Source organism: Manis javanica, chromosome 4 (assembly GCF_040802235.1).
Source record: "Manis javanica isolate MJ-LG chromosome 4, MJ_LKY, whole genome shotgun sequence".
Classification (NCBI taxonomy): domain Eukaryota; kingdom Metazoa; phylum Chordata; class Mammalia; order Pholidota; family Manidae; genus Manis; species Manis javanica.
In genome coordinates, this window is record NC_133159.1 from 164,884,381 (window position 1) to 164,909,388 (window position 25,008).

The following is a 25,008-nucleotide window of genomic DNA, read 5'->3' on the forward strand; positions in this document are numbered from 1 at the left end:
AGAACATTTGTAATGCCTAGCATAGGGCGCACCCTGAATGCTTATATTGCCTGGGCTTAATTAAAGGCTATATAACCATCACTCAAGTATGTTTTAATCTTTGCATGGCTCCACTTCTTCAAAAACAAAAATCTGTCACTCAGGCTAGCAATATGACACAAAGTTAGCCACTTACTGACTGAAAGTAATAAACTACAGAGTAAATTCATCAGAAATATTTTGGTAGTTACGACAAGAGCTAATACTTATATAGCACAGGCAGTGGTCTAAATGCTTTCTTCATATATTAGCTCATTTTGTCCTCACAATCACATTATCAGGCAGGTACAGTTTTAGCCCCATTCTATAGACAAGGAAACCAATGTGCAGAGAACTGGTCACATAGCTAGAGACTGAATCCAAGCTGAGGACTCTAGGAATGTTTAAGTAGAATGTGGTTTTTTTCCTCCGCATACAAATATCGTACCTTAAAACAAACAAAAAAGCCCATGTGCTCTTTTCACTACATTGCTTAACTGCTTGTCATCTCTTTTGACATAATTTGGCATGCCAGGCCTCAACTGTGTCTCTTGAAGTGCCATTCTCAAGGCAGGAAGAAGCCTTGCCCTCCTTTCTTCAACTATCCGTTCTCTAAAATCCACATTAATCATCATCTCTTTCTTTTCAAGTTTTCATAACTCCACCTCTTTGTCATACCAGTCACCAATTCTTAATTAGCAATTTACATATAACTTTTTCAAGAGATTCAACTTCTTAAGGGAACGACTGTCTTATTCATAGGTGGATTCTCAGCACTTAGTATATGGTAAGCATTTTTCAATGTATTAAATGCAACCTTTCCTTTCTTCATTTTATCCCTTTTTGTTGTTGTTTTGATACCAAACTGAGCAATTTCTTTTTCACTCTTTTTATTTGTTGCACATTAGAAACACATACACTGAAACCCTCAAAACTTTCTTCCTATTGTGTTGTCCAAAAAGACTTTTAAGACCAGTTATTTGTTCTAGATCCCCCTCAGTACTTATGTAATCTTTTGCAAATTCTAGTTGCAAGTGGAGACAATTACATTAATTTTGAACTTTCATTTTCTTTCTCCCCTTCAGTTCTACTTGTAAAGCCATAATTAGCATATACATCAAAGCAATTCAATGTAATAATATGTAACAACTGTCCACTTTGTAACAGGCATTATGCTTAGAGTTGGGAGTAAAGCAGTGAACAGAGCAGACAGTACCTCTCATTTGAGAGTTAGTTTAATGGAGAAAACAGCAGCAATCAGGTCAAGATGACATTGTCCAAAAAAGAGCAAGTACACATTGCTCTGGAGGGTAAGGGCAGATAAACTAACCGTGGGGTCAAGGACGGCCACCCAGAGGAAATTATCCTTACACTGAGGTTTGAGAATTCATAGGAGTAACCAGGTGTATAACCTCTGACATGGCAGTGACCACACCTGACATATTTTTTCCCTTTCCCAAGTGTTTGTGTCTGTGGATGTTTGTTTCCTTTACCAAAACTCTAAAGCCTGCAGCCAACAATACAAGTTTTTTATTGAATTGTTGATGACAGTAGGATAGGAAAGATGAGGATTCTAATCATCTAAGCAGTCTAACCTGATAAGCCTCCTTCCAGCTTTTCCCTCAACATAAGTTGTAGAAACATTTGCCAAACCTGAATTTACTTTAGTCATTTGGTGTGCCCTTCATTTTCTGACTCAGATGACAGTAGGTATTGCACTAGCTAGACAGCCCTTCCTCTTAGCACTTCCCAGGCTTTGGGCCTCTCTGCATTTCCCCAGCTCCTTAGAACAGCTTCCAGCACCACCTACTGCAATTGTGCCCAAGGCCGCACAAGGAAAAGCCCAAATAGTTCTTAAAATCAATGATTCAACCCAAGTGACTCTCAGCGGATCCTAACCCAAGACAGGGGGAAGGAAGGCTTAAAAAAACAGGAAAAAAAATAACCAAACAAGCTACCTTAAAAGAGATTTTCATCATTTAAATGTATGGGCCTCAAATCACCTTTTTTCCCCTAGCCCCTCTGAAAGGAAAGGTGTTTAACAAAATTATTTCACTGAGGTAATTTAAATTGATAACTATCTTAGGAAAGTGATTAAGCAATATGCCTTTAAAAACATTTTTGCCCTTTCACTCAATATATCACTTCCCTGAACTCACTCTAAGGAAATAATTTGAGATATCCAATAAGACTTGTGTACCAACAAAAATCAAAAAAGCAAAACCAAACAATCAGAAGCACAATATCAAAACATAAGCATAACAACCAAAAACACATTGATCACAGTAATGTTATTTTAAATAGCAAAAAATTAGAAACAATATAAACATCCAACATCAGAACAATTAAATGATTATCATACACCATTCAGTGTATTATTATGAAGATATTAAAAACCTCCTAATTTAAAACAGATGAATGGACAAATGATGTAAGATTGGGAAAAATCAAAACACAATACTATATATTTATGCCATACGATCCAATTTTTAAAAAATATTCAGATAAATCCTTAGAAAAGAGGTTATAGGGGAGGATCTGCAAACTTTCTGGTGAGTGAGCTGTGGAAAAAATAGTCACAGTTCATTTTTATTTTAGTCTTCATACTTTTATGTATTTCCTACTTTATACTTCTCTATATTTCACAGTTATCAAGCATTACTTGAATGATCGGAAAGTAAGCTATTTGCAAAGGAAAATCTTTCGCCTGTGTTTGTCAGTATAATTAACTGATATTTTCTTTAATCTGCCCGTTTGTCCATATGACCCAGCGTGGCTCAAAATTAATCATGATCCTTTTTCAACCAAAGCTCCCACTTCATCCCTCACTGTGTCAAATCCTAGAAGATCTAATGATTTGACCAGTCAAGCAATATTGTATCAGCAACCTAGCTATCTTAGCACCAACAAGCTACCTGTTTCTCAGTGGCTATGTGCCCATGGAGTCATGATTGCCAGGCATCCTGTTTCCATCTATATCTTTGTAAACAAGCATTTGGACCAGCCTTAGCCCTGACTTGATTCCTACTTCATTGGGCAGGGAAGGAGGGAGGACAAAGGAAGGGAACAAAATAAAAGGTAGAAGAAGAAAGCCTAAGTTTAGGTTAGAATATGGATGGACAAGGCAGAAGAGGTTAGGGCCAGACAGAGTTATGAGAACAAAAATGAAATAAAATACATAGGGGAGTGAAAGGAAGGGTAATTTTTGATCAGAAAAGGCAACTATTTGCCATATTATAATAACAATGTGCTACATTATTAGCCTACACACTCCTGGTCATACCTCTTCATGTTAATGGAATAAACGATAACAAAAGGATTGCACCATTTTAGTGGCCACAGAGGACACCCAGGTCTCTGAGGCAAAGATCCATGGTTGTCTAGAGCCTTCAAAGATGATGCAAAGATCCATGGTTGTCTAGAGCCACTGTGTGATGGTGATAATAGCTAACATTGAGTGATTACTAGGTACCAACAATACTAAGCACACGGCACACATTATCTCACAACAAACCCATCAGCTAAATGTAATTAATATCTTTATTTTAGAAACCTAGAAATAATTGACCAAGAAATAACCAAACATTTCTGTACCTAGAGTGTATCCTTAGCAAAATTATGAGCAAATAAGGGTGGACAGGTAAGAAAAATAGTATTTCCTTAATGCCTATGATATGATGGGTACCTCACCTCACTCACCACTTACCAAATCTTACAAAGTACAGAGTCCAAAAACAGTGACTGAAACATGAATTCGAAACAGGTTTTGAACCTGTCCTAGATAGTCTGGATCAAAAGCCCAGGGTCTTGCCTCCATCCATAAGACTGAACAACTGGGACATTGTAGGAGTCCTCTAGGGTTAGTGTGAGGATAGACCTAGCATCCTAGGGCAGTGACTTCCACTTCCAACCAGCCCAGCCTCTGTGGACTGGACAAGTAATGGCGTTAAAGAGTCCTGCGGGGACACTGAGGCTATGTAGCCTAATCCAGTAGGCTTCATCCATTGGTGAATACCCCTCAACCAAAACCAATAAACACTTCACACACCAGGCTTTGTGTTGGGATTACAAAAATGGAATCCATTCTCTGCACTCAAGGAAATGACTATCTACTAGGAATGCACATCCTGTAAGGACATACTCTTGGACGTTAGTGTAAATCATGTAAAGCATATTTCACCCATTCAATAACTATTGAGCACCACTGTGTGCAAAGTATTGTGTCAAACCTCACCAAGCTTGCATTTTCAGAAAGCAAACCTAACCACTTTAATCCTTGGTGAATTCTAGCTCCTTGGATTATCAAACTATTAAAATTTGAAGATGGAAGGTTAGCATGTTAGTATAGTTCAAGAACTGGCAAGGAGGAAGTAGTCATCTGAAAAGCTGCACATTTCCCTACTACCAGTCCATCCTTTCCTTAGCCCTTCTTACTGTCACTGGACCTCTGCTAAACACAGATTAGGCATCACGTAAACTGTTGTTGAATGAATGGATGACTGTATTGTTTGAAAGGAGTTATATAAACCCAAATACAGAATAAAGAAGAAAAGATAATTTTCCCATGGCCATGATTTCAGAAAGTGAGAGACTGGCGAAGATCGTGGAGTAATGTATTAGGGGCAGAAGTCACAGACCACACTCCCTACCTCTCACCATTAATGAGGGAACTTCTACAGCACTGAGAAGAATGTCCATTTGGTAGATCCAACTTGGATGACTTGCAATGATGGGAGTACCTTTACCTCAGATACTATTATACATTTGTTTGTATGTCTTCCGGCAAGCTATACAGCAGCTAGGGAGTGAGTTCCCTGCTATATTGTGAGTATATGCATCGACATGGATTTCCCTACTCCACTGTAGGAAAAAAACATATAAGCCCCTTCTTTGAGTAGTAAAAAATGAACATAGGAGTCTTTCCTTTAGTTAAAAAGAAACTGAAACAAATCACTTGTAAGTAAGAATGCTTTATTTATTCAGTTGCTGAATCCTTTGTGACGGCAAGAGAAATAGAGAATACAAAAATACTTCTTGGGGAGCTAAACAAGGAATGTATTTGCTGATCAATGAAATAGAGGCAAAGGCATCAAATATGGTTAAATTTCACTATGTTATGCTCTCCACCATAAACAACAAATGTCTTTTGTTTTCCTAGTTTTCAATCCCAAGAGACAATGAATCTTGACAAATTGTTTTACTAATGAAGCCCATCTTAACACACCTAAAATTTGAATGTCTATATTCCCATACACATCAATGTCTATGAAATAGGTTTTATGTAATTGTGGGCAATAGTGTAGTTGATGATGACAGGACATAAACTACCTGTTGTTAAGCTTTTCAGTTACAAATTAACTTAAACTAAACTTGCTATTTTGCTCTTACCTGACTTAAAACTGAGTCTTTTGTTTCATGAACAATAAAAATTTTCAACACTCTGAATCAAATAAAAGTGTTTTAACAATCTGCCAATGTGACACACAACACAGTCTTGTGCTTTTACATAACTTATTCCTCAGTGTTACTGAGGTTGGTCATAAAAAATCTGCAATAGAACAAGTTGCGGCTGTATTGCTACTTAGAAAATACGTGGAGGACGTTTTTCAATTTGTTTCAATTAATAAGGATCAATGACAACTTATGTAGACCCTTTTACGTTTTAAGCACTGTGCTAGCTGCTTTGCAAACATCTATCTAATCCTTACAGAAGCCCTGCGAGGTCCTCATTATCTCTGCTTTACAGATGAGAAAACAGGGACAGAGTAGTTACTTGCCACACTTAATGTGGCTCATATTGGGCACCCCCCCACCCCAACAGCAATTACTGCCTTGAAATTGAATATCAGCCCCAACAGCAAACACCCAAATTTAATTTTCAAACATCAAACTCTTAGTTCTGAACACTTGTCCTCAGGTATTATAGGTTAAGACAATTTGGGCAATGCTACATAATATACAAAGGTAAAAAGATGCTTAGGTGAGGGTCACATAAAAGCCAGTGATGCCCAATAAAGTTCTCCCAGTGTTTGAAAGCAGAAAATCACCCCAAATACTACTTAAATACCTTTATCGGTTAGCTTTTGCATTACTTTAAAATTTTGTAACAGTAAAAAAAGACACGATTACCTCGCCAATATCAGGCACACTACAATCATGAAAGAAGAAATAATCCCATGCAGTTCAGTTACTGGCCAGATCTCAGCCTTTGCAGCAGCTCCGCATTCCTAATTTGTAACTACATGTTCTGCATATGATACACTTAGAATTGTAAAATGAAAAAAAATCCTCAACAACTCAGGAGTCTTGACCTTCCTACACATCTACCTTTTGCACTGGCAGAAAAAAATAGAGGCTGGGAGTATAGGAAATATCTTAACATTTTACAAACATATTGGACAGACGGGCAGGGAGAACAGGTCTGAGTTATCAGATCTATACACCACATGAAAGAGACAAAAGAAAACTGCAGAGACTAGAACTAAGGAATCTCAGTTTCCAATGCCAAACTGTCCCTGCACACTGGCTCAGACTCAGTGGGTGGATTATTAGAAAAATAACCCAGTTTCTGATCTGACAAGAAAACATGTAATAGAAAAACTGAGGGGAATGGACAATTTATCAACAATTTAAAAACAAAATTTACGAATCCTACCTCCTAATCTGGCTTTGGCCAAGACAATGAACGGTGTATCACTAGATAACCAAGATGGGTTGAACATAAAACATACAATCATTAGAATAGCCAATCTCTAGACCCAGTGCCTTCAAAACTCTAGCCTATTTCTACACTATATTGCAATTCCTCTTAGAAACCAGAAACACCATAGCACATTTCATACAGTCTTATAGGAAATTTTTATGAATCTGCCAAGAACGATGACCTTGGAAGAAAAACTTTTTTGTGATATCCAATAAAGCAGCCACTAGTCATATGTGACTAGTATAAATAAGGAAGTGGATTTTAAGTTTCTTTTGATCTTAATGTAAATTTAAATTTAAATAACTATCATTGGACAATGCAGTTCTAGATATTAATTTTCAGCAAATAAAAATGCATTTTTAAAAAAAGACTCATTTCTTTAAGACACAACAAAACAGCCAGGAAATCACATTATTTGTTCAAAAAGAATCTTTCTCTGAGTAAATCCCTGAGTAGTAATGATTTATTGCCACCAAATCAGGCATGAGGAAATAAGGGAATTCAATGGCAATCTCAGCTTCAACCTCTCAGGTGTCTGCATTCCCAGGATTTCTCATGTATTCCTTTGAAGCTATTCCTATCTTTCTTAAAAATAAAAAAATAAAATCTTCTCCATCTGTGGCAGTACTCTCCCTGGGCAGATCCAATGACCTGGTGATCTGGGCCTTCCCATCCTCTAAACTTCATAGCACCATGATCAGAGAACACCTTAATTGTCATGGTTCAATAAAAAAAAGGGAAAGAAAACAGGCTTTGGCACTAAGAAGAAGAAAAATCAGGAACTGAAAAAGAAGAAATGAGGGCCATTCCCCCTAAACAGTTTTTCCAAGTCCATTTATGAGGAAAATCTTCAACTTCAGGAGACTCAAAAAGCTTTTCTATATGAATTTTCCGATGCTGGGATAGGCACTTCTGTTGAAACATTTCTCACAGTCAGTACATTTTTAAGGTTTTCTCCTAGGTGGGTCCTCTGGTGCCTGATAAGGTTAAAGCTTTGACTGAAGCATTCACCACAATCAGGACATTTATAAGGTTTCTCTCCTGTGTGAGTCCTTTGATGAATCACCAACGTGGAACTCTGACTAAAAGTTTTCCAACACTCAGAACATCTGTAAGGTTTGTCTCCTGTATGTGTTCTCTGATGTCTAATGAGATGGGAGCTGAGGCCAAAGCTCTTTCCACATTCCCAACATTTATATGGCTTCTCTCCTGGTTGGATTCTGCATTCTCCTATCATACTGCCATTTTGACTCAAATTTTCTTCAAATTCAGAACTTTCATAGAGTTTCACTCCTATATGCATTTTCTGGTGTGTAATAAGGCTTAACTTCAACTGAATTTCTTTCCGCATTCTGTACATTGATAGGGTTTTTCTCCTATATGTATTCTCTCATGCTTTATTAGAGTAGAATTACAACCAAAGCTTTTTCCACTCAAGACATTTGTAGGGCTTCTCACCTGTGTGTGTCCGCTGGTGGCAAATCAGGCTGGAACTCTGACTAAAACTTTTCCCACAGTTGGGGCACTTATAAGGCTTTTCTCCAGTGTGAATCCTCTGATGTTCTATTAGGACATAACTATGGCTGAAGCATTTCCCACAAACAGGACATTCATATGGTTTTTCACCTGTATGTGACCTATGATGCTGAATGAGGTGAGAGCTGCTACTGAAACTCTTCCCACAGTCAGGACACTTACAGTTTCTCTCCTGTGTGAGTTCTTTCATGAATAATAAGATGTGAGGTATTGCTGAAGCTTTTCCCACATTCTCCACACCGGTAGGGCTTTTCTCCTGTGTGTGTTCTCAGATGCTGAATCAGGTGAGAGCTGTTACTAAAGCATTTCCCACACTCAGAGCATTTATAAGGTTTTTCTGAGTGGGTCCTCTGGTGTGTACACAAATGAGAACTATTATTGAAACTTTTCCAACATTTGGAACATTTGTAGGGTTTGTCTCTGAAAGAGGAGATCTGCTGGACAGAGGCAATGCAGTGTTCTGGATCCCATCCCCAGTGACTGGGTTTCTCCTCCTCTTTTCCTGTTGAATTTCCTTGATTCTGTGGGTTGCCATTGTTCTCATAGGAATCATCACCTCTTTAAGTTGATCTCCTTTACAGTTATTGTGTTGAATGGTTTCCAAATTATCCTTCCTTTCATTTCCTGCAAGAATAAACAAATATTCTAACATATTCCCTAATCTCTGCCAGGGGAAGGAAATTCTAAGTTGCAACAGAGGAGAGGAAATAACAAAGTAGAGCTTCATAAATTATTTTATGTTCATTATTTTAAAGCTAGTTTTTACTTCTTTTACTCTGTGTTCATCAGAAGCAGGTGAATTTTTTATACTTAGTAACAATACTAATGAAGTTTTGTATGATTGTCAGCAATTGCCAAGGGGGATACCAATCTAAAAATAGTTTCCTTAAACTTTATTAGAAGACTGAAAAGAAAAAAAGGGATCTGAACTAGGGGAGAAACTGAATAAGCTACATTCTGAGATGAAAAAAGACAATACCTTAGTTAAAATCTGAGCAAATATAGGAATAACAATCATGCCCATTATTCATTAAGAAATAAATAAATTTGTACATGGTATCTCATTAATCCTGAAAAATATGTGAGACAGATATTAACATTCACTTAAACATGAAAAAAGTGAGGTTGTAAGAGTTACTCTAGCTTGTAAGTGACATAGCAGGGACTCAGATTAAAGTTTCTCTCATTCTAATGTCCTAGTCTTTCTATGTACTCTGTAGCACATCTTAAGATGAATCTCCAAAGGATTCATATCATCTTCTTGACCCCTCACCTGTAAAAGGGCTTTTCAAATTCTCCCTTTCCATGAAGCCATTAGAATCTGAGACCAATAGCTTTTGTTCTTTCTCCATCACAGTGATCACAGCCAGGTTAGGGATCACAAATCCTGTGGAGGGAAAGAGGTTAGGTTTGCAGGCATTTGTTAAAATTTATTCTTCCTTCCTTCCTTCCCAACCATTGTAACATAACAATTGTAGGCACACAATGGTTTGTGAACCATCCTCAAAATAAGAAACACAGTCTTTAGAAGTCCTTTTAGAAAATCTTATCTCAGATGCCAAGTGTTTAGAATTAAGGGTTAATCCAATTTACCTTTTCTAAGGAAATAACAATAAAAAATTCAATCTTCACATTAAAGTCTGAGGATCAAGCTTCAAAACTAGAATGCTAATATTCACTGTCCACTCAGAGATCAAAAATATTTATAATTGACGAAACAAATCTGTTTTGTGGATAAAGCACCAAGAAGACTTTAAAGAATCAATATGCCGCTATGAGCAGCAGCTACAGAGAAAGCACACTGTATAGAAAGAATAACTTCATCCTTGATGGAGAACAAAAACTTTGTCAATTTCAAAACTTAAGATTTATATAACAAGAAATTAGGACAAAAGAGGGCTGGAATAATCACAGCCAATAACCCCTAAATACAAAAGGGAGGCTAATGAAGGATCTTTTCCTTGTCTCTGACTCTCTAAGTTCATAATCACAATGTGTCTTTCAGCCTAAACTTTAGCTTTTGTAGGTAACTACAATCCCTGACCTACTTTAAGAGACGGAAAAATGTGATCTATTACTGAAAGGCAATATATGGCCTTGACATCCATTTCAGGATATAGAGACTAATATAATACAGGAAAAATGAGAGTCTAAAAGGATATATAAAGGCACACATATGGAAAACAAACAAACAAAGGTATATTTATCATTTTCACCCTACTACTGCTTCTCATGTGCCAGGCACCGAACTAAATATGTGTATTTCTCATTTAATTCTCACAACAGCCCTCAGAGGTATATGAACAATAACCAGCATTAGGTGAGCAAAAAAGGCATTAGGAACCTTCCCACGGGCAAACGGCCACAAAGTGGGAGAGTAGTACTCAGTCCCAGGCCTGTTTGGACATCGTCTTTCACACTTTGATCTATTACAGTCAACTTAGAGCAGGAAACAGAGCGGGGAATAAACCCAAACTGCAAATGATCCTTAAGGAGGACCCTTACTTTGGAATATATTGACTGGATTTCTAAAAAACAGATTTACATTCCAAGACGTTAGGTCAAAGGGAGCTAGCATTCCCTAAGCACCGTCAGCAATTAGGGATTTGTTATCGGAAAAGGTGAAACTAGTCTAAATCACAAATATCCCCAGGGTTTGAGTAGGATAAAAAAAAAAAGAACTATACATATTAATTTTTCAAGTGTTCGAATGGAATAGTGTTCCGCCGCCCGAGTTACACGTTTCCATGGAAGTCTTTACAAAGGAAGCCGCGCCATCATTTTCCCTAAGAAACCATTAATTTTGGTAGTAGATGAACCCCCAGGAACAGTGGCTCAGCAAAGCGGTAGCCTACTCAAGGCCATTAACAGTATTAAAAGGCTGTCATTCCACAGAGAAGGGCTGCTTTCAGTGTCTTCAAGCAGAGTGAATAGGATGGGGCCATGCTTGGGATGAGAATGTCTTCCAAAGATGCGCTGCCTGAAACTTAGCTTTAAGAACCATTGACAGGAAGCACAACTGGGGTACACTGCGGGGTAAGTTCCAAGAGACCAGATCCAGCCGACAAGATCCTTTAGGGACCCCGCAGGCGCGGCGGCCTCGCGACGGGTGAGTCTGGGCCCGCGCCCCTCGCAGCAGGGGGTCCCCCTCCGGGCGGACACCGCAGCCTGGGCGCTGCGGCTTCCACTCCTCCTGCCCGCAGCCCTCGACCCGCTTCCCCCCGAGATGGAACTCACTGTTCTGGGCGCTACCCAAAAGGCGCCCTGCACCCCCAGCACGCCCAGCGCTCCGGGAGGAAGGAGCCTCGGCTCCCTCTGACCCCACCACCCGAGGGTCCCACACTCCCAAACCCGGCGCACGGAGATGGGAAATTTCCCCACCTCCCCGGCTTGGCCCGAGCCTCTCTAGGAAACGGTGCAGGCTCGCTCTCGTTGATCTTAACCCGCAGGGTCCTGGACCTGAAGGAGCGCGCTGGTGGATCGCCGTGCCTTGCGCCCTCTGATGTTGGCGCGCGGTGATTCTCATTCCTCACCCAGAGTCCTTACAGTAGGGGCCCGACTGGAGCTTGTACTTTCCCTTGCCATCAGAGCATCATCGGATTTATCATCACCGTCAGAATAAAAATGAATTATTTCCTAAGCGCCTGTTGTTTCTGTTCCCACCGCTGTGAACCGAGATACACACACACACACACACACACACACACACACACACACCTGTCTGTGAAACAGGCATCCTTCCATATATAAAGCAATTAGTTCACAAGACACCCTTATTAGTAACACCCGGAGAAGCAAACTCTCCTCTTTCATTACAGAGAAAATAGAAGCCAATCCCTTCATCTCCCCCACATCAAATATGCAAATCTTAAGACTGCTGCCCCGCCACCCTCTTTCTTCCCTTCTGTTCAAAAGAGGATTGGTCCTTCCTATTTAAAACAAGCCCTTCTCTGGTATTCACTTTCCTTCCCACCTTCTTGGAATTCCTACACTATCAACTAACTGCACAATTCTCTCACGCCCATCTCAAAATAGTCCTTCAGCTTTTCTTTTTTTTTAAATCTCACAAGGTTTCCATTTTATCTCTTCCCACCTGCCTTTTAATCCATGTCTCCTGCAGCAAAAACAATAAATCACCAGGATCACCAATGACCTCTGTGTAGTTAGTGCAGTTGGTATTTTTCAGTTCCCTAGTCCTTTTCCAGGAGTTTTGACACTGCTGAGAACTCCTTTCTTCTAGAAACACTCTTTTGAAGTGACACCACACTCTTCATTCCCCTCTGATATCTCTAGTCAGTCCTGTTAGTTTCTTACAAGCTTGATCTTCGCTAAATACTGAGGCTCCTCAAGGCCATTCTAGACCCTCTCTATCCTGGAATGTTCTCTAGGAACCTCTTTCATTCCCACATTTTACAATATCAGCTACACAGACAACTTGCAAGTGTTTATCTCCAGCCCAGGCTACCTATCCAAGTTCTTCACCATATAACCAATGGTCTACTTGACATCTCATATCAAAGGTCTCAACAACACCTCAAAAACAAAATGTCAAAATTCAAAATCTACTCTTACTTCTCCCAAATATACATTAAACACAAAATAAAATAAACCTGTTTCTCTTCCAATATTCTCTCTCAACCATCCATCGTTACACAAAAGTCCCTCCTTTTTCCTTACCTCCTGCATACAATCCATAGCTAAGCTTCATCTATCGTGTACTCGTACACAATTCTCAAATCCAGGCCCTTCTCCCAACCACCAGGGCCATCCTGAATTCAAGCAACTATCACCCCTCATCTGCAGGATTTCTGTAGCATCCTAACAATCCTACAGCTGTCCATCTTTGCCCCTTCTCATCCAGTCTCCTCAATGAATCCAGAGTGTTCTTTTCAAAAGATAATGTGATTCTGCCAGCTCCCTTTACCAAGTTAAAGCCCATTCATCCTTCAGACTTCAGCTCAGACATCACTTCTTCATGTATGTCTCCTCTCCTTGAACCTGCATAACCTTGTGTAACTGCCTCAAACAACAGAGTGTGGAGGAAGGGAAGAAATAGAACTTACTCTTCTGCCTGCTCTTAGAACCAGCCACCGGGCTGCAAGGAAGCCCAGGCACTCGCAGAAGCCACGTGAGGCGCTCTGGCTTGCGTGAGAAAGGCTTCAGAGGACTTCAGACCCCAACCATCATCAGACTGCAACCACGTGGAGTCCAGAGTGAGAACCACCTAGAAGAGTCAGTCTACCCCCAGAACTATGAGAGAAAATGCTAAAATGATTATTTTATGTTCCAAGCTACTAGGTTTTGGAATGAATTTGTTATACAACCACAGACATATTTAGTACATTGATGTGTGGTGCTGCCTTAACAAAAACCTAAAGAAAGTGTGGTATTGCCTATGGGAACAGGAGGCAGGCAGGAAAGAGAAATTCCTCGAGTAGTGTTAGTGGAAGACTAAGGACCTTAAGGAGCTTGTGAGTGACACCATTCTGTAAAGGTGTAGAAAGTGATCATTTCATGCTTGTAAGCTATACCAACTACTCAACTCTGCCGTAATTGCACAAAAGCAGCCATCTGCAAAACTAGCAAATAGGGGCTGGCTTGTTGCAATAATACTCTATTCACAAAAAATTGGGCAGCAAGCCCACCAGAAGTATTTTGCTGACCCTTGTTCTAGCTAAAGAGGTTTCAAGATAGAATAATAAAAGTGCCACATTGCTTCTTCTCACTGCCTAAGATTAAATGCAAGAGAAGAGAGACAAGCTAAAACAACAACCCTTGAATATATGAGCTAGAACCTGCTCCTTTGAAAACAAATTTTTTTCTCTCATCCCAGCCTCTCCAGATAGAAAACAATGTTAAAATTAAGAAATGGGAAAAGATAAAATATCAGGCACTTCTAGGAAATTTTGGTTTAAATAAGGGTCAGCAAATTACCAAAGTCCTTTTACAGGTCCTAAGGATGTGTCTTGATGAATTTCTATGTTAAACAATAGGCAACTAAAAACTCCAAAGGATCTTGTCCCATAACAACCGCACAAAGAGGCCAAGGCAGAGAAGGGTTATAACATGAAGATGTGTAGGCGTCACTTCTATCTAATAGAGTGTCAAGATTTCTGAAAGTATTGTATCAGCTGGGACTGAGAGAGACAGACACTACAACATGATAAGACGTCTTTGGAGTCCCCAGATTTTATTGGCAGGAAACAGGTGTTGAAAGCTACTCAGTCACAAACATGGGTCACTGTTGAAGAAAACCAGAATGTGTCATCTCAAGATATGCCTCTGGAACATAAAAATTATTTTAACCTGAAAGTAATTACGAAGCAACAAATGAAGGAAAGCTCTCTCTACCCTCCTGCTTCCCTGCTTAAAAGCAGGATATAATTTCTCCTTAACTGGAGATGATTCTAGACTATTCCTATCAATACGACAGGAACCTGCAAACAAATATCACTATATGAGTTTCTTTCCATATATTTATTTTCTATGGTTTGCTGCCTTTGGAAACCTAAATCTGCTTTATTTTGTCTTCACATTTCTCTACAGATTTATTGTTTGTCAAAGATGCAATATAAACCAGACTTCTAAGACACCTCTTTGAGTTACTCTTTCCCTGAGTCTCTTGCATATAAAATTGAGTTATACATGTTAATAATCTTGCTTGTTTTTCTTTTGTCAGTCTGCTGTTTGTTACAGAGGCCCCAGCTGAGAACTTCAAAAGGCAGAAGGCAAAGAATTTTTTTCCTTTCCTACACTAGCAAAAGGCTACCTAAATTTCCAGACCTTTCTGTTCAGCCTTGTTTTGAGCCACCATGCTCTTCCCACTGGATGCCAAGCTGTTTCGCTTCTCTGAACACAGCTTGTTCTTTCCTATGCCTGTGCCTTTAGTTTCTCCTACAGTGTCATAGCTTCAGGCACCCCTACCCTTCTCCCTCTCCCCTACCTTCCCTCTGTCTGTATAGAACTCACCCACTCCTCATTTCAGCTTAAGTATTATTATCTCCCTGGTTTAGTCTCCCATGACTCTCCCAGGAAGACTTAGGCTGTTTTCCTTCCCAACTTGCACCACGCTCATCATACTGTATTCTACACCCCCATAGGCCCTGACCGATTAAGAAATGGATACGGGTATTAGATAAGGTTCAAAATCACCAGCTTGTCGCAGGCAAAGCTGGAGTGGAGAGCTGGTTTTGTGTCCAGGGCTTCCTATGCCTTCTCATGCATTAGACAGGCTTTGCTCTCCTGGTTGCAGAGCAGAAAAAATTTGCCCCAGAAATTCTAATGGCCACATTCACAAGAAGCAGAGAGCAGCTGAGAAATGTTCTATGGACAAGAAGACCTTACAGAGCCCAAGGGGGGCTGAACTACACACATGCGTTCAGCATTGTCTACCCCATCTCACCTACCAAATAAGTTGCTTTTCTTCACCCCATAAATGAGTATGGGGTAAGGACTGAGGCAGAGGGGTGAAGGATAGAAAGTGCCTTCCACCAGTTACATAAAAATAGAAGTCCTTATTTTATGGGGTTTCAGGAACATGAGGAGCAGGAAAGAACGGCTTTCCTTTACATCTAAAAGCTTCCTGAGGATGGCATTCAATAAACATCTTCGACTGGACTAGAAAATGAAGCCATGAGTGAACTTGTTCACCATATTGTCTTCTATTATAGTGGCTATGTAGACATGTAATCCAGGTTAGCAGGAGAGCTCTCTGAACGCAGGAACCTCATCTTATTCGTACAGTCCAAGTACATAGAACATAGCAGCAAACAATGTGTAAGTCCTGGGAGAGGAAATCCCAGAGCAAAATACCTCTGAAACTGAAATAGCTCAAAGGGAGAAATAAAGTTTAAAATCCGTTTATTGCCTTCAAACTGCAGTCTGGGGCCATCTCTCTTTCTTGCTCAGGCAGAAGCAAAACCAGCCGTCCCCCTCACCTCTGAGGTTCAGATAAGCCCTCCAGTTGCCCAGGTAATTACCCATGGATATGGAGATGAACAACTCTCCTCCCCCAGGAATGCCTATTGATATGCAGATGCACTAAAGCCAGGTCACATCTTCTGGAAATATTACAGTTTTACTTACACAGTGAATATTGCATAGTTAAATAAACTCCTAGGATAAAAGATCTAGTATGCTTTGGGGACATATTCAATTGTGCAGCTTGGAAAATTTACCAAATACTATTATTTTTCCTTTTATTTCCTTGTCTCCTTTGTTCTTTAACTCACTTATTCAACAAACATTTAGTGTCACCTGCTATTGACTTCCTGAACAGGTCAACCTGAGCAGGAGTTTGGATGGTGTGGGTAAAATTGCAGTATTTCCAGAATCTCTTGCCTGGCCTTAGTGCATCTCCATATCAATAGCGTTTCCAAGGGGTGGAGAGAAGTAGTCCATCTCCATATCAATGGTAACTACAAGGGTCAGCAGAGAGCATCTCTGGACCAGAGAGATTGGGTGGGCCCCCAGGCCCCCCAGGCCCCCTCTCTGGCAGCCAGTTGGGAGAGACAGGGGAAAGCAGAAGTGGACGACTGCTTGTAAGCAATAAATGCGTTTCTCCCACTTTATTTCTCCTTTTGACTGATTTTGGTTTCAAGGGTATTTTGCCCCGGAATTTTCCCCCTGAGTTACAGATAGATTGGCCTGGCCCCTGGCTAGCTGGTACAGGGTACTGATAGACTGAGCTTCTGCCTTTCTCCAGCCATGACTGCTTCCAGACATCAGTGCCAATGAGAGAAACAGCAGAAACTGTCTGCATGTGGGATCCTCCGCGAGTGTTTTTAGCTTCACATTACAGAAGACCTGACATACGGTGCTTTAAACCATAAGGACTTACTATTGACTTAAGAAATGTCTAAGGCAAGCAGTCCTGGGACGGTGGACTGAGCAGCCCAGGAATTCTGGGTCTCAGAGATAGTGGGTCTCTGAACCGACCTACCCCAACAATAGTACTTGCTATGGACTGAATTGTGTGCACCCCTGCTCCCCCCTACTCCCCTTCCTGTTCATATGTTAAAGTCCTATCTCCAATGTGATGGAATTTGGAGGTGAGGCCCTTGGAAAATAATGAGGTTTAGAGGAAGTCATGAAGGTGTGGCTCCATGATGGGATTAGTGGCCTTAATAGGAAGAGCCACGGAGGACTTGGCTTGCTTGCTCACTCCCTCTCTTTCTCTCCCATGTGGTGACTCAGGTCAGAAGGCGGCTGTCTGCAAGCCAGGAAGAGAGCTTCTCACCAGAAGCCAGCAGTGCTGTCACCCTCATTTCAGACATGCAGACTCCAGCCAGAACTGTGAGAAAATTAATTTCTGTTGTTTAAGCCACCCACAAGTCCATAGTATTTTGATATGGTATTTTGCTACTCAAGTTTACTAATAGAGTTCTGGTCTGACGACATGATCAGAACACCTTGCACTTGGTTGTCAGTTGTCAGGTTTTATCCTTTGCAGGGATGCTTGTGTTTTGCAACAAAGGTGATTAAAGTGGCAGGCATTTCTCCAAGCCTCAGGAATGTGGGCACAGTGATGCCCATCTCCCAGAACTCTGAGGATTATTTTGATCACTTTGAGTGGTGGGCTTTCTGGTGCTTTCAGCAGATCTCTGGCTCCTTTTCTTCATCATCCCCCTGCCAATTCTCCCTGCATTATTTGGCCTGGGACTACACACAAAGAATTGTTACTAAAACAATCGCTGCTCCAAATTCCTGTTTGACTGACTCGGCACCTCCAGGGTGGAGTCAGAGAAGAGACTTGGCTTAGGGAGGGCATATAGGCTGGCTCAGGGCAGCAAAGATATCAGAAACCCAAGAACCATAGATGCCCCAGTGCAAAGGATCACCTGTATCAAAATTGATACCAAGGAGATTGCACCATCTTTTTTGAAGGTGGCCAGGGGAAGCAGGCGTAGAGGTCGGAGGGAAAATAAATGTCCAGGATCATTTGATTCTGGGACTACAGCAAATCAAAGAGATCAGCAAAGCAGAATCTAGATTGTGCCCATCTCATACCAGCTTGGATGGCTCTGTTTTTGTCATATTAGATGCTCAAGATTCTAAACTGTGTCACAGGTGGCTCCAGAGACAGCCGTTTGGTGAGACTGCTGCAAAAGGTACATTATGCTTCTCAGCAACCCAACCTTCTATAAACTCAAACACTCTTTAGGCAAACATAGAGTGATATTTGTACCAATTAGACTGAACAAGTATGAACCTGGATGTAACGGGATTATGAGCACTGATACTCTCAATGTGAACCATTTGGAATTAACTATCGGAGGAGGGAAACAGCCAGGTACCACTCTCCAGAATCTTAAGGGTCACGCCTCCTCCTTGGCCACATATTTTCTTTAAGATTAGTTGTCTTCATATCTGCTCATCTTGGCCCCCACCCTATGTAAACCAATCTTCCTCCAGAAGACTAAAGATCAAGATTGGGCAGGCCTCATTCCTGACTATGGAGAAGTCCAGTTCTCAGGGCCAGTTCTAGCTCTTGCAGCCACAGAGCTGTAGAAACCTACAAAACTGGACTCAAATTATGCAGGAACCTGTAACACAAGACACCATCTGGAAATTTGAGTCCATGTTACAAAGCATGGCCCAAGGGCTCGATTCCTTTCTAAATACACCAAATGCTGGGAAGCAGAGTAGTTACCGGTCAAAACTGTGAAAACAGCAAAATTTCTCCAAGACAATTTCACCTGCTTTCTCTTACCAACCCCCTACCTCCAACTCTGCCCCTGCCCTCTAGTTTCAAATTGATCTACCATTAGTGGGCACCTACCAATTGTTCCCTCATTCAGCGCCTGCATTTTATCCTTTGTCTCTTAACCCATCCCTGTAGATAGTGGTATTCTCAAGGGCCAGGTTGAACTGCATCTGTGGAATCATAGGCCCGGAGTTGGAAGCAGGAAAGTAGGTGAAGAAGAATAGTATCTGGTGAGGCCTTCCTGGGCCCAGACACTGTCAAATATATTCACCTCATCCCCACAAACCCCTATATGATACAGGGCTTAGTATTCTAATCTCACATTTTGAGGACACAAAGAATTTGAGGATAATTACAAAGCCTCTAGGAGGTAGAGGGATTGAAGGCCCTCAATAAAATCTTTTCATGCCCTGTAGCTCTCTTTTGAATTCATGAACCCATTCCTTCTCCTGTATTTCCTACTGCAGTGGATGCCAGCCCAGGGGACAAGTTACCCAAGTCACACCCTGGACACCATCTTTGACTATTCCCTTACCCCGTAACCAACCAGTCACCAAATTTTGACCCACCTCCTAAATAAGTCTCGAATATGTCCATTACTCCTCACTCCCACTGTCACGCTCCTAGGTTAGTCCACGAGCATTTCTCATTTAGGTGGATCTCTGTCTCCAGGTTGGCTCAAGAGGTACGTGTCTGCGTGAAGATGAAGAGCTGCAGAAATATACTGATATTTTAATTGCCTTTGAACAATATTCAATTAAATTATAGCATATATGGAATATTCATATGACTGTGCTTGGTAGTAACATGGACTAGTATTAATAAGGAAATTACATGCAAAATACTTCCTGGTTAATAACGTGTTCCATATCATAATGGCAGCTTGGCTGGAGAGTCATACTTTACTTCTATCCAGAACACACCTTTAGTTCCCCCAGACTCCTCTTCCCCAAGACTCTAAATTTCTCATTCAATATTTTTTAGTTTAGATCTCAGCACAAAATGTTATTGATTTTTATGATATTCAGTTGTCAAAAAAGGTATTCAATCTAGGTAGGCAATTGTATAAATAATATTTTTAAGTCTGTCGGCCTGAGTTTCACAGTATATTGCTTTAGGGCAAGCAAACTCTGAAAGAGAGATGATATTATCAGCTTTACCTAATGGGACAAGTAATGCATTGGATTTCCACTGAAGTCAGTAAAGGAAGCACTTTTCTCAGAGAATCATCACACCTGTCATCAGAAAATAATGGCCAAAATTGGCAGGCAGGCAGGGGTTTGTAACTATTTAAAGTAGATGTGGAAATTAATGAATCTGTAGAACAGCCTTAGCAAATGAACAAAGATATCAAGGAACAGGAATGCTAAATGCCCTGCAAAATACAGGGCAGCAATTCTGCAGACTAAAAAATTGTCCTGCCCCAAATGCAAACAGCGTTTCTGGAGAAACACCGATCTGGTCCCGACTCTTCATCTTACAGATGACCCCATTAGACTTGCCTTTCAGGGAAGGTGCCACATATTCAACTTTGTTCTGCCAGGAACCATCACAGCGTCTGGCACTCAAAAGAAGCTTAGTAATTGTGAGGTGTGATATCTTTAAAACAATTCATGTGCTTAGGCATTTTACCTTTTGTCTCAGTTCACAAGAGCCAGTCATCTCCTTGGGGGGATATCAAGACTCCTTACTGAAGGACTGCAAAGTGACAGACTAGGCTGATATTTAGCTTTTGTCATTCAAAAACAAGGTTTTGCTACAACAATGCTGACATTCTTCGCCAGGCTCTTGTCCTGAGAAACAATTATTTCAATTTATTTTCTTAGCATATCGATGGCCTAGTTTGGTGTTTAGAGTTCTTGCTATGGGAGTTCCAGAAAGATGAAGCCCTCTGTCTGAAAGTGAAGAGTTTTAGATTTAAAAAGTGACCCTAGGGGCAGAGGGGAGGTACTATTACCCCCTCATCTCTTCTCTGCCCACCTAGTCTCATATGATTACCTGACATTCCATTTTATATGTCTTTGTTGTTTTTTTATTGTTTTCTTCTTTGACCAGATTGTCAACTCCATGAAGTTCTTTATCTATTTAATTACTGCTGTGTTTCAGTCTCTACAACAGTACCCGGCAGCTCAATAAATATGTATTGAATCAATGAATGAGTTTTCTTTTTTCTTCATTCTCTTCCACGTCAGAAGGAGAGCAAGAAGTAATTTAATTAGAGAGGCTATCTTTAAAGCTTGTGAGCTCATTCACTGGATTTCCCCTGCTTGCAGAGGAAATCCCAAAAACTGGTTCCTTAGAATCACATCCTGAAAGGTCTAAGGACAGGCTCATCTCTGACTTATTCCTCGTTGTTCTGCACTCCAAGTTTACTTCCTCTGCAAAGTTTGTAGGGTGGCAAATGACATCTCTCAAGACACTGAGCCACTAATTCTTCAGAAAATGCCCAGATAAAATAGAGCCAATGCTCTGGGTCCTTGCCTGTTTCTGGCAAACAAATCTACGAATTTTTGCCATGGATGCTGACCCCTTCTCAGTAGTGGAACCTAATGGGTACTAGATCTTTGCAGACCTGCCCAGAGAAGCACATCACATCATTACAGGAAGTCAGAACTCCTTTCCTATATGGTGAAAAGGTGAACACAGGATTTGGCATTAGAAGACAATTCTATTAGGAAATTTGTGCAGTCAGATCCCTGAGTTTTACCGACCAATGTTCAGACTTTTCTTAGCCACAGAAGAATAAAGGTCCTAGAAAACTTCAGGCTCAGTGACCAAGAATGTACATCTTCACAAAGCATTTGGACCATCAAGTTCTTTGATAGTATGCAAAAATATCAGCCATGTTGTTCTGGGATGAATTCCATGGTGACCCTTTATTAGGGTGGGAATGGGAAGGAGACAGAATTTGCAAAAGGTGGGAAACCTTACAGTATGAGATCTGCACAATGTCAGGTGTAGACAAGTCATTTGTTCCCGATGGTAGTCTGTATTCTAAAATGGATTCTTCTCAACTGCATAACAGAAAAACCTCCAAGTAAGTTATTGGATAATAGAACGAAATTATGGGCTCCCGATCTATAGTGTCATCCTAAAAAGATCTTTCATCTAAATTTAGTGGTCCAAAGCTGATCAAGTGCTTTCACACCAATATGCCACTTATTTCTCACCACAAATCTGTGAAGACATCAGCCGGAAACGTGTCCATTTTGCAGACAGGAAAGCTGAGGATCCAAGAGGGGAAAGGAGTTGCCTAAGCCCCTGGAGCCAGTGGTGGAACCGGGTTTAGTGCCCTGCTCCTCCAGCCCCCACTCTCAGTGTGTCTGCACCACCCCCGGATGCAGCATCCCAGAGAGGATCATAAATGGACTGACCACATGATTTATCACCCAAACCACAACACTTTGGAGAGTGGGAAATGCTCTGTGGATAATTATCTTGAGACAATAACTGGACCCCAGGACTGATGAATAATCACCTTAATCACAGGGCAGAAGCCTGGGGGACAGGCGAGTCTGCACCCTGCTCTGCTCATCTCTTTTCTTTGGCAACAGACATAAATCTTCAGCTCTCCTTTTGAAAGTGAGTGACTTTTCAGTCTTGAGCCATGCAGTTCAATAAACAGACTTGATTGAGTCAAGTAATGAGGAGCCAGTTCTCTTTTGTTTGGTGCCACTGTGTCTGATCAGTTTGGAGACCAAAGCTTGGGAAATATGGTCAGTACTTGGGACATGCAATCAAGAATAAAGGAAGGAAAGATAAAGCCATGTGGCTTCCGTAGGACAGAGAGTAATGGGCTGATGAGAATAGTCAGAAATGACAACCTGGGCAATTTAAGGTCTGACAGCTGTGCATTAAGCAGCTTGTCAGTGTCGTGTGCTTCTGCTGGGGAAGGCAGATTCTATCATGTGGGGAAGGCCACGAGGCTTCCTAGAGTTAGTATAGCTTGTCCCATCTGCCTGGCTAGATCATTTGTTTCCTGGTCACCATTACTACCTCAGTGGTCACTGCAATATCTTGTTATAGCAAGAACCTGCTCTGGATATAATTTCCCATGCAAAAGGGCATGAGAACAATAATTAGTAATTTTATTTCTAATAATCGCATATTACCTTCACAGAATGTTTTTTATAAGTTTTAATGTTTTACCACTGTTACAAGTTTATGCATGTAAAGTGCTTAAAACAATGCCTAGCATGTATTAAGTTCTATGTAAGTATTTTCTATTATTTTTATTTCATTTGATTCTTACAAACACCCTACAAAATAGTTTGAATAGGTGAGACAAGGAGAAAACTGCGCATGACTGACTAAGTTAGTTTTCCTTCATTACTCAGTCTGTCTGTTTCAGCAACATGACCCTGGTCAGAATTCTTTTGGTTCTGCTAAGAGCAATATCTTCAGTCCCATGATCCCATAATTTCATCATTTAAATCCAGACTCCTTCCTGGTCCATGTCACAAGGTAACATATTCCAGGAACACTTGGATATTTGGAACCTTGAAGCAAGTTCTCCTGCCCCCAAAAGCTCCTGGGCATCCTGAGGCTCCAGTGCCCCTGGGTGATTGGGTATACGCTGTGCCCTGTCTAACGCCTTCTCCATCACCAGGTGGTAAAGCAACATCTAGTCACAGGGGCCACGTTTTGAGCAAAGGCATCAGTCAGAATACATTTTTGCTGCATTTCCAAAAATGCTCAATGAGCTAGACAAGAGTTGTCCTCTCTCAGTCACATAGCAGGACAAGGGCATTGTCAGTCTCTATCAGCTTCCAGCGCTGAAGGTGAAGTGAAAACAGTACACAGGCAAGTTGTAGTTGTTTCTAGGGTATATATGGAGAGTTTGCCAAAACCATGTCTTTAGAGTAAAAGAAGAATCAAAGGGGAAGGTCACTGTGGGTTTGCCCACTGAGAAAGGTCAGATCTGAGTAGGGCTAAGCAACATGGTAGCCAGCCCAGGGTCAAAGCCTTTTGAGAACTAGATGTGGAAACCAGAGTAGTGAGTCTTGTGTTTGATTCTGATGAATTTACAAGGCTGGTGACATCTTCTCATGGAGTTTTTCTGGAAAGGCCCAGTCCTTGGGCCTGGAGGTAAACCTTTATTGGTGTATAAGCTAGTGTTCTGCAGAGAAGAACAAACATATATATAAGTTCTTATGAGGAATTTGCTCATGCAGTTACAGAGACTGACAAGCCCCGAGATCTGCAGAGTGATTTTGCAGGCTGGGGATCCAGAAAAGCTGATGGTTTAGTTTTCAGTCTGAGTTCAAATACCTGAAACCTAGGAAAAGCCAATGTTTCTGTTTGAGTCCAAGACAGAAACAGCACTGATGTCCTAGTTCAAGATTGTCAAACAGGAAAATCCTCTCTTACTCAGGTGGCGGTCAGACTTTTTGTTCTAAGTAGACCTTCAACTGATTGTTTGAGGCTCACACACATTACACAGTCTGCTTTATTCAATCTACTGATGTAAATGTTAATTTCATCCCCAAAGACCCTCAGAGAAACACCCAGAATAAGGTTTGCCCAAACATTTGGGCTCTCCATTGCACAGTCAAGTTGGCACATAGAATTAATCATCACGGTTGATATCAAAGGTGCAGCAGAAATTACAGTCATTTGGAAACAGCTATAAGCAGAAGTGGATGATCTTGATACACACACCCAGGGAGATGTGCAGCTAGCCAAGGCCCCTGCAGAGTGCTAGAACTCAGGGAAGGTATAAAGGAAATGAAGAACCACACATCAGCCCACCAGGGAGAAGTGGTACTGCCAGAGAATATTGCTAGTATCCTTGGGCTGAGAGCTCTTCCTAAACTGGACTGTTTAGAATGCACATCTTAAAAATGCACTGTGTTTACTGATAAAATGATGAGAAAATTGAGAAAAGGAATTGTAATCAGAATTCTATTAATATGGTGTCTGGAAGCTGCTTCTGGTGAGGTTTCTCCCTGAGTACTAGGTGAAACCTCAACCTGGACAGGGGGGTTTTGGAGGGAAAGGAGGTTAGGGGTGTTGGGTGGGGAGGGCTCTTGACTCTGAACAAGAA

The 25,008-nt window shown here is 41.0% G+C and overlaps 1 protein-coding gene and 1 pseudogene across 14 annotated transcripts in view; both read right to left on the reverse strand.

Annotated features, from left to right (window-relative positions):
• Positions 1-25,008, reverse strand: part of LOC140849262 (serine/threonine-protein kinase TAO1-like) — a 242,042-nt gene that overhangs the window by 27,832 nt on the left and 189,202 nt on the right. Inside the window, exon 19 of one of the 14 annotated variants that reach the window (XM_073236266.1) lies at positions 19,683-24,081. The exons of the other annotated variants lie outside the window; for them this stretch is intronic. Coding sequence (XP_073092367.1) covers positions 23,938-24,081 — 144 coding nt within the window. The 3' untranslated portion in view covers positions 19,683-23,937. Of the gene's footprint in view, positions 1-19,682; positions 24,082-25,008 lie in introns of those variants that run through there. 14 annotated transcript variants of the gene reach the window in all.
• Positions 4,973-11,783, reverse strand: LOC140849265 (uncharacterized; annotated as a pseudogene).